Below are 12,427 nucleotides of genomic sequence, written 5' to 3'. Positions count from 1 at the left end.
ATTGAACTATGTAAAGTGCTATGAGACGACTTGTTGTGAACTGGAGCTATATAAATAAACTGAACTGAAATTTATTTGAATACAAAATACTTTAATTGTAGTGTCTCACTAAACATTGAGTCCAAGGACTCCTTGGCTGCTATATAATTATATTTCACACACTAATATTGCGATAAGAACTGTGATTTGATGTATTGTGCGGCTTCTCTTTAGATGTTAGCCTTTCCGTGGTAATGATGGCATTAGGGTTAGCATGCTAATGTTAGCATGCTAATGCCAAGAGAGGATCTTTTTAACAGTTCAGTAATCTGGGGAATCGTGCTTTGGTTTTTCAAACAAGTCTGCATTGGTTGGGGAGCACCAAAGTGCTACGGTGTTAACAGCACCATCAGGATGCTAACGTGTCTGTTTAGTGTACACTACCTTTACAGTAGAATCATATCTTACATTTCTAGCATAGTGAACAGGAGATGAAAATATCCCGTTATTCCCAACACCGCTGCAAAATGACTGACTCAGTATATAGAGGAATAACTGGACACTTTAAAGCCAGCTTCAGCTCGTGATTTGTATTAACTATGGAGCACGGCATTAGTACTGAACCCGAACCAAACCTAACAACCTAACATAGCGTGTGATGCTCATGCTAGCCAGCCTGGTCACTGAGCACACGTGATCCATCTAGAAAGAAGGTTTAATCAGTTTACAGTTAGATTAAAACAAATGCATCTTTCACCATTAGGCTACGTCTTCATGCAGGTTGACTAAACTAACTAACCACACCATCATTAAAAGTCAAAATAAGGCTTGTTTAATACTTTCTTACAGGACAACACAGATTCTTGTCAAATGGTAAATTTACTACATATTCTGATCTGAGAGACCGAATGATTAGAAAACCTCAGTGACGCCAACATCAGGAATCACCCTCTGGTAATAGGATTACATGGTGCTGACCCCAGAACAGCCTGTCAACCCTTCAGATGGAGTAAAATGAGAGTACTCACGTGACGTCTCCAGCATAGTGGCGGATGCGGAAATGTTTCTGGAAGTCCATGGTTTTATCAGTGGGACTGTGCTGGAAATCAAGTGAAAACATGTAAGAAGAGCAGGAAAGAAACATTTCATTTCTATCTCACTTTTTCCTCATTTATGTAGACACTTCTAATGAGGCTTCATCCCAAAGTTAAATGTGTTGTCTGGAGATGTTGTTTCAGAGGCTTCTTCCATGGTTGTTGCAACTCTAAAGGAAGAATATCAGAGAAACGCTCTACTGCTCTCTACTGACTAAACCCACAACTGCACCTCTCTGTAACAGCTCTTCGTTTAATGTATTGATTCAAAATTAAACAGCATTGTAATGCAACTGTCGCATAACTAATTTAAGAAGTTTGGCCCTGAACACTATTATTTATGCCCTATTGACAGCTAAATATATTTATTATATATTTAAAGTCTTAAAATGTTCATTAATCCTTTGATTATACCCCACACTGCCATATTTCCTATTGTGGTGTTTCCAGCCTAATCTGCCCATATTTTACAGTATGTTAAAAAAATTAGGCATTTTAGCAATTCTACTTTAGCAAAGAATAAGATTGTTGCTGAAATTTACCATCAGTCAGAGGATGTTTCAACATCATGTCCTACTGAGTCAAGGCTGCAAGGTCAGAGATCCTTTGGGAAACTTATTTTAAAAGTCATTTTTAAACCAGCCCAGTCCAGAATATGTAAAAAGGCTTGAACGGGTGTATTTAGAGGACTGGAGAGTTTTCTGATCTTGAAGCTAGAGAAGAATCTCACCTTGCGGGAGGTGTAGTGAGGATGCTGAGCCAGCTTGGTGTCCATGCTGTCCAGACAGACAGTGTCAGTCACTTTTCCAACACTGAGACAAGCCTCATCCAGAATGGAGATGATTCCTTTGTGCTGCTGCTCCACGAGGTCAACGATGATCTGGTTGTTAAAGTAATCAATCTGGAAATGAAACAAAAATAATGACAGTTACTCTGAGTTGCTTTGACAGCTGGGTGCCCATGTTTTATGCATTTGCAGCTTTATTTATCATTTAATTTATGCATCTATTGTTGAAACCAACCAAACAATGAGTGACATGCAACTCCAATGATCTGAAAGGCATTTTCAGAAAACAATCATATATGTTTGATTCATTTTTATTGCAAAAGGATCTGCATCATCTTCTAATGTGCAGTTCTTCAGTCCACTTTAAGACACCTGAGATAACTTCACATCTATTCAGTCTGATTTGAGCCTCATCTTCTGAAAATCAGGACCTTTTAAAGTGAAATAGTAAGACAATGACAGTTAGATAGAACATCTTTGGTACTTCATAAAATTAAGCTTAAATAAGAATTTGTCAGAATAAAACCATTCGAAGTAGAAAAAGGTCAACTTCAGGGAAAAGAGCTTCTGAATGAAACAGAAACATCTTTATTGAAGCTAAAATCAGATTTTATGTCTGAGCAGTTGTATTAGTTTTTATATTTTTGATGATTGATCTGTCTTTGTGACAGACTGCTTTTAGCAACAAGGTCCAATTTAAAACTGGTTCTTGATTAAAATGTTATTTAACACAACAACTGAGGTTAGGAGCTCTATGAATGATTCACTGTGCCTTCAAGATTCATCTGAAAATGCTTGGGTTATGGACACCGACTGAGTGAAAAAGAAATCAAAGTCCAGAGAAAATGTCTGAAAAACTGTTGATCAAGATCACTTTTAAATAGTACAGGAGAGTCAAAGCAGACAGAAATGACAATTTAATCAGGACTTTTAGATGATACTGTAGGTGTATAAGAAGATATTGCTAAATAATCCAGAGTGTAGGAATACTATTAACAAAAACAGATTTGGGCCTTGAGCAGAACCCAGAAGAACACTATTTGAACGGCATCTTCTTTGAAAAACTGGATTTATAAAAAATAAAAAAAACACATTAAAAAAAAAAATCCTAGCGGATGGAAATAACATCCGGAAATATTTGCAGATTTCCAGTTTAGTTATGAAAGCTCAAAACACTGATACAGGAAAGGTTGAGTGTCCAGAAAAACTAAAGCTGTAACCATCCTGCCTAAACAGCTTAGAAACCAGGCTGAAATTTACCCAAAATGTCATTCAGGTAGAGTCTGAGGTTAGAGGAAAGTATAGATAAACTTCAGAGGAGTGCCGTGAAACACGTCGTCCCTGTGCTTCTCATGTTAATGCTACAATGTGTGTGTTTTCCTCACATGCTGCCAGGTGATTCCTTCCCTCTGGTATTCTTCCTGCTCCTGCTGGAGGATCAGCTCGATGAAAAGCTGCTGCAGCTTCTCGTTGCAGTAGTTAATGCAGAACTGTTCGAAACTGGCCGACAACACAGGAACAAAAACTTAAAAACCACTAAGCAAACATTTACGATTTAAAAAGTACCAACAGATACAAACCTGTTGTTGTCAAAGATCTCAAAGCCATAGATGTCCAGCACACCTATGACTGTGTTTTTCCCATGCAGCACTGGGTTGTAGTTTTTCACCTCAATGATGCCATTGATGCGGCTCACGATCCACCCAAACAGCCTCTCATACAGGGCCTGAAGCAACAGACCAGGGATAAAAATGAAGTTGCTGTCAATGGATTTACTTCTGTTTACAACTGTCCTTAGTCTCCTCTAATGAGACGTTCTCCTGCAAAGATTTGTTAATAATCTAAATTGTACCTTGGCAAAGGCGTCCCGTCCGAAGCAGGCGTCCTTCTCCGTGTGTCCTTTCTCAATGACCTCTCCGCCACCGGTTGCTACGGTCCGGTAAAGCAGGCCCTTGGTGACGCAGCCCGGATCTGTGGCCGTCAGCTCGGAGATGTGGTTCACTATGTCCTGTCCCAGGATCTGAACGCTCTCGCCTTCGCTCTCAAACTCCACGTTACCCTTAAAACACGTACATGATCATGATGAATTTCTAGATTTACATAATAATGTAATGTATGTATAATTAACTGGCCATTAGGGTTCAGTTGTGTTTTACTTGCAGTCACAGCTTAGAATATTAAAGGGTCTCTATTTCTCCAAACTGAAGAAATTAAGAGCATTATTGAATGCATGCGAGCTTACTGAAGCATGTTAAATGCCACCTTTAAGACCCTGTTTACACAACAGTATTTTCTGATGAAAACAAAAAACGTAGTGTTTCTACTGTTCGTTTCCACGACAACGGCGCATGTTGTCTCTGAAAATGGCCTTATTTGAGAGCGAGTTCCAGAGTGTGATGGTCTGAAAACGTCCCGGTCTCTTACAGGGAAGGCCTGGCCGAAATCAGCAGAAATGAATGCCCACCCAGGACCATGATATGCTAAGTCAGGTTCTGCTGGAGGTTTCTGCTGTTAAAACCGAGCTGTTTTTCCCACTGTCACCTGATGTTGCTCAATATGAGGGATTGCTGCAATGATCTGATGTATTTGCTGAACCTAATAAGCCGATCTTGACTGCCTTGTATTGTAACTAGGGTGGAATGAGACTGTATGTAACTGAATTCAACTCTTTTCGTAGGGTTGGAGTGACTAGATTATACTTGCGTAAATGAATTGGATCTGTGGCAAAGAGCCTTGAGATAGCATTTATTGTAAATTGGTCCTCTATAAGTAAACTGATTCTGAGATTCGCTCTCTACCGGGCCCAAGGAGGAACCGACCTACAATCTTGACACGCCCCTGAAGACCTCAATAACACCAACAAGCTCTGATGTTTTATCCTTATTGCTGTGGTCCTTATACAGTCTGAAGCGGCCATAGCTAATTCAGTCTCATGTCATACTTTATAAATGGGTTTAGTTTCATACCATAATATTTTTCTATCCTTATGACTCAGAGTATGTCATTTTTCAGTTATCATAAAGTCTGTCAGTGACTATGAATAAAACTTTACCTCCACTTACTCAGTGAAATCAGTATCTGTTACTTCATGTGATTTCTTAAGTTATTTAATAAAAAATATATACATATATTTCATTATACTTGTGTGATTTCAGTTCTATAAAAAGGACAGAACACATTTTAATATTTCCACAAACCAAGAAAATTTTACCAAAAGTAAGATGGCAGCGAGGATCTGGTAAATTGAGCTAATCTCTTCTTTTGAGAAGCCGATCACTTCGAGGGCACTCATCACCGCTTTGTGGTTCGACCGATCGTTGTTGGAAGTCTAAAAAACAGAAGAAAGGTCAAACATTGACCGTAAATGCTTGTCAAGTGCCGGTTCTTTCATTTTACGACACAAGATAAACTCACAGCAGCTGCAGCACCCTCTCTGGTGTAAGTGTAAAGACCTGGCTCATTCTCCAGGTGGAATGACTTCAGGATCTCATCAGAACCTCCACGCAGCAGCTGTGGAAACAGCGATGATCAGAGACGTAGCAGGAAATGATCTTCATTCATTCAGAGGAGGTTAGTTGGTAAAGTTTACCTGGTAAAAAGAGTGGAAGTTCCTCTCCCCCTTGTGCTGCTGGACCACCCTGGACTTAAATAGGAAACAAAGAAGACCTTCAGGAACTGTCCCACTCTGATTTTTATGGTAAACAGTTTCAGAATTCATGGGAGACTTAAACAGAAACATTAACAAGACCAGGTTAAGCATCAAGAAGGAATAATACGGATCCATCCAGAAGTTTCCACTCATCCAGGTTCTGGATGTTTCCATTCAGGGATTCGGATAATTTACTCGAACAATTCTTCTTTAAAGGACGGGATGATTTACAAAACATACAAGTGTCATGGTTTTTAATAACAACTGGATTTTCTCAGATCCACACCGGGTCAAAATTGTACTAAAAGGCTCAAATACAGGGGTAGGACAATGAAACTGAAACACCTGTCATGTTAGTGTGGGAGGTTTCATGGCTAAATTGGACCAGCCTGGTAGCCAGTCTTCATTGATTCCACATTGCACCAGTAAGAGCAGAGTGTGAAGGTTCAATTAGCAGGGTAAGAGCACAGTTTGGCTCAAAATATTGAAATGCACATAACATAATGGGTGACATACCAGAGTTCAAAAGAGGACAAATTGTTGGTGCACGTCTTGCTGGCGCATCTGTGACCAAGACAGCAAGTCTTTGTGATGTATCAAGAGCCACGGTATCCAGGGTAATGTCAGCATACCACCAAGAAGGACGAACCACATCCAACAGGATTAACTGTGGACGCAAGAGGAAGCTGTCTGAAAGGGATGTTCTGGTGCTAACCCGGATTGTATCCAAAAAACATAAAACCACGGCTGCCCAAATCACGGCAGAATTAAATGTGCACCTCAACTCTCCTGTTTCCACCAGAACTGTCCGTCAGGAGCTCCACAGGGTCAATATACACGGCCGGGCTGCTATAGCCAAACCTTTGGTCACTCATGCCAATGCCAAACGTCGGTTTCAATGGTGCAAGGAGCGCAAATCTTGGGTTGTGGACAATGTGAAACATGTATTGTTCTCTGATGAGTCCACCTTTACTGTTTTCCCCACATCCAGGAGAGTTACGGTGTGGAGAAGCCCCAAAGAAGCGTACCACCCAGACTGTTGCATGCCCAGAGTGAAGCATGGGGGTGGATCAGTGATGGTTTGGGCTGCCATATCATGGCATTCCCTTGGTCCAATACTTGTGCTAGATGGGCGCGTCACTGCCAAGGACTACCGAACCATTCTTGAGGACCATGTGCATCCAATGGTTCAAACATTGTATCCTGAAGGCGGTGCCGTGTATCAGGATGACAATGCACCAATACACACAGCAAGACTGGTGAAAGATTGGTTTGATGAACATGAAAGTGAAGTTGAACATCTCCCATGGCCTGCACAGTCACCAGATCTAAATATTATTGAGCCACTTTGGGGTGTTTTGGAGGAGCGAGTCAGGAAACGCTTTCCTCCACCAGTATCACATAGTGACCTGGCCACTATCTTGCAAGAAGAATGACTTAAAATCCCTCTGACCACTGTGCAGGACTTGTATATGTCATTCCCAAGATGAATTGATGCTGTATTGGCTGCAAAAGGAGGTCCTACACCATACTAATAAATTATTGTGGTCTAAAACCAGGTGTTTCACTTTCATTGTCCAACCCCTGTATATACGTCGACTACCACTAATGTTGAGGGTCATGTTTGAAGGCTTCACCTTGCTTCATAAAATCATTTATTATTGTGGACAATGAGCTCAATCTTTGTCCCGTCTGGACATCAAACTTTCCACCAGGAGACTTTTGACTTGTCCATGCAGGAACCTTCAGATTTCAATCAAGTCTGAAAGTGTCCATTTTGGAGTTGCCCCCCAGCTCAGCCGTCTCTTGTTGGGGTTTACCCCAGTGGATGGGAGGGTCGCATCCCTGTGCCTTCGGGTTGGGGAGACGTCTCTGACTGTCGTTTCAGCCTACGGGCCGGGCGGCAGTGCGGAGTACCCGGCCTTCTTGGAGTCCCTGTCGGGGGTGCTGGATAGTGCCCCTCCTGGGGACTCCATTATTCTGCCGGGGGACTTCAACACCCACGTGGGAAACGACAGTGACACTTGGAGAGGCGTGATCGGGGGGAATGCCCTCCCCGATCTGAATCAGAGTGGTGTTTTGTTATTGGACTTCTGTGACTTCAGTGAGGGTCTGCTGGGAACGTCTGGCAGAGCCCTCGGCCAGGGATGTATTCAACTCCCACCTCCGGGAGAGCTTTGACCAGATTCCGGGGGATGTTGGAGATCTAGAGTCTGAGTGGACCATGTTCTCCGCATCTATTGTCGATGCTGCTGCCCGTAGCTGTGGCCCTAAGGTCTGCGGTACCTGTCGCGACGGCAATCCCAGAACCCGGTGGTGGACACCGACAGTAAGGGATGCTGTCAAGCTGAAGAAGGAGTCCTATCGGCTGCGGTTGGCTTGTGGGACTCCTGAGGCGGCTGACGGGTACCGTGAGGCCAAGTGTGCTGCCCGGGCGATGGCAGAGGCAAAAACTCGGACCTGGGAGGAGTTTGGTGAGGCCATGGAGAAGGACTACTGGTTGGTCTCGAAGCGATTCTGGCAAACCGTCCGGCGCCTCAAGAGGGGGAAGCAGTGCTTCGCCAACACTGTTTACAGTGGGAGTGGGAGGCTGCTGACCTCGACTGGGGACATTATCGGGCGGTGGAAGGAGTACTTCGAGGATCTCCTCAATCCTGCCATCATGCATTCCCTGGTGGAAACAGAGGCTGGGGACTCGGGGTTGAACTATTTTATCACCCAGGCTGAAGTCACCGAGGTGGTTAAAAAGCTCTGTGGTGGCAGGTCTTCGGGGTTGGATGAGATCCGCCCTGAGTACCTCAAGTCTCTGGATGTTGTAGGGCTGTCATGGTTGACACGCCTCTTCAACATTGCGTGGCGGTCGGGGACAGTGCCTCTGGACTGGCAGAGTGGGGTGGAGGTCCCCCTTTATAAGAAGGGGGACCGGAGGGTGTGTTCCAACTATAGGTGGATCACACTCCTCAGCCTCCCTGGTAAGGCCTACGCCAGAGTATTGGAGAGGAGAGTCCGGCCGATAGTCGAACCTCTGCTTCAGGAGGAGCAGTGTGGTTTTCGTCCCGGCCGTGGAACACTGGACCAGCTCTACACCCTCTACAGGGTACTCGAGGGTTCATGGGAGTTTGCCCAACCGGTCCACAAGTGTTTTGTGGACCTGGAGAAGGAATTCGACTGTGTCCCTCGTGATGCCCTGTGGGGGGTGCTCCAGGAGTATGGAATCGGGGGACCTTTACTAGGGGCCATCCGGTCTCTGTACGAGCGGAGCAGGAGTTTGGTCCGCATTGCCGGCACTACGTTGGACCTGTTCCCGGTGCATGTTGGACTCCGGCAGGGCTGCCCTTTGTCACCGGTCCTGTTCATAACTTTTATGGACAGGATTTCTAGACGCAGCCAAGGGCCGGAGGGGATCTGGTTTGGGGACCAGAGGATTTCGTCTCTTCTTTTTGCAGATGACGTGGTCCTGCTGGCCCCCTCTAGCCAAGACCTACAGCATTCGCTGGGGCGGTTCGCAGCCGAGTGTGAAGCGGCTGGGATGAAGATCAGCTCCTCCAAGTCCGAGGCCACGGTTCTCGACCGGAAAAGGGTGGCTTGTCCTCTTCAGGTTGGAGGGGAGTTCCTGCCTCAAGTGGAGGAGTTTAAATATCTCGGGGTCTTGACAGACGGATCGGTGCGGCTGCCACAGTAATGGGGGCGCTGTGCCGGTCCGTTGTGGTGAAGAGAGAGCTGAGCCGAAAAGCGACGCTTTCGATTTACCGGACGGTCTACGTTCCTACCCTCACCTATGGCCATGAACTTTGGGTCATGACCGAAAGAACGAGATCCCGGATACAAGCTGCTGAAATGAGCTTCCTCCGTAGGGTGGCCGGGCACTCCCTTAGAGGGTGAGGAGCTCGGCCATCTGGGAGGAGCTCGGAGTAGAGCCACTGCTCCTGCACATCGAGAGGAGCCAGTTGAGGTGGCTCGGGCATCTATACCGGATGCCTCCTGGACGCCTTCCTCGGGAGGTGTTCCAGGCACGTCCCACCGGGAGAAGGCCCAGGGGACGGCCCAGGACACGCTGGAGGGACTATGTCTCTCGGCTGACCTGGGAACGCCTTGGGTTCCACCCGGAGGAGCTGGAAGAGGTGTCTGGGGAGAGGGACGTCTGGGCGTCTCTGCTGAGTCTGCTGCCCCTGCGACCCGGTCCCGGATAAAGTGGAAAACAACGAGTACGAGTATCTTTCTTGGTCATCACTTCTCAGTCCACAGAGACACTACTCTCTTCTTCTACTAGAAGCTTGCAGTTCACGACAAGTCTGAGTCTTGTTGGTTCCTGGATTGTTCCTGAACATCTGAACCAAATTCCTGTCGTCTGAAGGGAAGGGGTCAGGTGGTCGAAAATTGAACACAGTTGGGTGTTTCAACAGGACAAGAACCCAAAACCACATTCAAACTGGTTTGGGAATGGATAAAGCAAACTACCATTAAGCTTTAGTTTTAAACCCCCAAAGCTAAGAGCCAAAGCTGTTCCAGGAAACCAACCAGTTCTGACAAGAAAAGAAGTCAAACAGTGACGTTTAACTAAATATGAATGGGGTGTGTTTGAGAGGCTTCTAAATAATTTCGGTATATTTGTAATTATTATGGATAAAGAACAAGATAAAACTGAGCATCACCGATTTAAAGCAACACTTTTATGCAGTCACATTTGTAAATAAAGAACTTGCTACATTTTGTTACAGCAGTCTAAATACACTGCTCAAAAAATAAAGGGAACACTCAAATAACACATCCTAGATCTGAATGAATGAAATATTCTCATTAAATACTTTGTTCTGTACAAAGTTGAATGTTCTGACAACAAAATCCCACAAAAATCCTCAATGGAAATCAAATTTATTAACCAATTGAGGCCTGGATTTGGAGTCATACACAAAATGAAAGTGTAAAAACACACTACAGGCTGATCCAACTTTGATGTAATGTCCTTAAAACAAGTCAAAATGAGGCTCAGTATTGTGTGTGACCTCCACGTGTCTGTATGACCTCCCTACAACGCCTGGAGATGCTCCTGATGAGACGGTGGATGGTCTCCTGAGGGATCTCCTCCCAGACCTGGACTAAAGCATCCACCAACTCCTGGACAGTCTGTGGTGCAACGTGACGTTGGTGGATGGAGCGAGACATGATGTCCCAGATGTGCTCAATCAGATTCAGGTCTGGGGAACGGGCGGGCCAGTCCATAGCTTCAATGTCTTCATCTTGCAGGAACTGCTGACACACTCCAGCCACATGAGGTCTAGCATTGTCCTGCATTAGGAGGAACCCAGGACCAACCGCACCAGCATATGGTCTCACAAGGGGTCTGAGGATCTCATCTCGGTACCTAATGTCAGTCAGGTTACCTCTGGTGAGCTCATGGAGAAAGAAATGCCACCCCACACCATTACTGACCCACTGCCAAACCAGTCATGCTGAAGGATGTTGCAGGCAGCAGATCTCTCTCCACGGTGTCTCCAGACTCTGTCACGTCTGTCACATGTGCTCAGTGTGAACCTGCTTTCATCGGTGAAGACCACAGGGCGCCAGTGGTGAATTTGCTAATCCTGGTGTTCTCTGGCTAATGCCAAGCGTCCTGCACGGTGTTGGGCTGTGAGCACAACCCCCATTTGTGGACGTCGGGCCCTCATACCATCTTCATGGAGTCGGTTTCTAACCGTTTGTGCAGACACATGCACATTTGTGGCCTGCTGGAGGTCATTTTGCAGGGCTCTGGCAGTGCTCCTCCTGTTCCTCCTTGCACAAAGGTGGAGGTAGTGGTCCTGCTGCTGGGTTGTTGTCCTCCTACGGCCTCCTCCACGTCTCCTGGTGTACTGGTCTGTCTCCTGGTAGAGCCTCCAGGTTCTGGACACTACGCTGACAGACACAGCAAACCTTCTTGCCACAGCTCACATTGATGTGCCATCCTGGATGAGCTGCACTACCTGAGCCACTTGTGTGGGTTGTAGAGTCCGTCTCATGCTACCACGAGTGTGAAAGCACCACCAACATTCAAAAGTGACCAAAACATCAGCCAGAAAGCATCGGTACTGAGAAGTGGTCTCTGGTCCCCACCTGCAGAACCACTCCTTTATTGAGTGTCTTGCTAATCACCAAAGATTTCATCCTGTTGTCTTTTCTATTTGAACAACAAGATGTGAAATTGATTGTCAATCAGTGTTGCTTCCTAAGTGGACAGTTTGATTTCACAGAAGTTTGACTAACTTGGAGTTATATTGTGTTGTTTAAGTGGTCCCTTTATTTTTTTCAGCAGTGTATAAACAGAAACGAACAGAGTCGGCAGCAGTTCTGAGCCGAAAAGGACAAAGAGGTCAAAGCAGCTTTCTGAAAAGGAAATGATGCATTTTCCAAGTTTAAAAACACACATTTCTCACTGATTCCGATTTTTAGGACTGACAAAAATTAAATAGTAGGAAACCTTTTCCTTGTCAATAACTGAAGCCAAGGACCCAAGTGGGCCTCCTGGTTCTGATGAAATGACAGCTTTAGTTCATCAAAACAGTTACACCGGCACCACTCCAGATGGGCTGAGCTTCATGGAAATTAGGAGGTTATTTCTGCGCTCTCACAATAAATCAGAGAATGATTCTTTTCACCAGTTCTCAGCCTGAAGGTTTTTTATCCTTTCAGCTGCAGCAGCTTTTTTACCCTCAGATGAGCTGCTAATTAACACACAGCATCGCCTCGTTAATATCAATGACACATCTATTAATGGACGTTCTCTCACACACCACCGGCATCATTTCATTTATGGTCTCTCATTTCAGAAGGTGAAACATTTAGATCCATCACAGCTAGAGTGAAATATTCCAAATCTTTATTTCTTGTCATTTTGATGATTATTGCTTACAGGCAATGAAAACCCAACATTTTTTCCCAGAA

At 45.0% G+C, this 12,427-nt stretch overlaps 1 protein-coding gene across 5 annotated transcripts in view; it reads right to left on the bottom strand.

Annotated features, from left to right (window-relative positions):
- Window positions 1-12,427, bottom strand: part of myo1g (myosin IG) — an 81,413-nt gene that overhangs the window by 43,488 nt on the left and 25,498 nt on the right. For all 5 annotated transcript variants that reach the window (XR_007040988.1, XM_047383712.1, XM_047383711.1 and 2 more), the window contains 8 exons: window positions 5,450-5,503; window positions 5,275-5,370; window positions 5,072-5,188; window positions 3,713-3,919; window positions 3,441-3,586; window positions 3,246-3,360; window positions 1,804-1,974; window positions 1,008-1,078 (listed from right to left, as the gene is read on the bottom strand). Coding sequence is in view for 4 of the 5 variants with exons in the window: in XM_047383712.1 (XP_047239668.1) it covers window positions 1,008-1,078; window positions 1,804-1,974; window positions 3,246-3,360; window positions 3,441-3,586; window positions 3,713-3,919; window positions 5,072-5,188; window positions 5,275-5,370; window positions 5,450-5,503 (977 nt within the window). In the remaining variant the exon portion in view is untranslated. The remainder of the gene's footprint in view (window positions 1-1,007; window positions 1,079-1,803; window positions 1,975-3,245; window positions 3,361-3,440; window positions 3,587-3,712; window positions 3,920-5,071; window positions 5,189-5,274; window positions 5,371-5,449; window positions 5,504-12,427) is intronic.

This window comes from Girardinichthys multiradiatus, chromosome 13 (genome assembly GCF_021462225.1).
Source record: "Girardinichthys multiradiatus isolate DD_20200921_A chromosome 13, DD_fGirMul_XY1, whole genome shotgun sequence".
Lineage (NCBI taxonomy): Eukaryota > Metazoa > Chordata > Actinopteri > Cyprinodontiformes > Goodeidae > Girardinichthys > Girardinichthys multiradiatus.
This window is presented reverse-complemented; position numbering and strand designations above follow the sequence as displayed.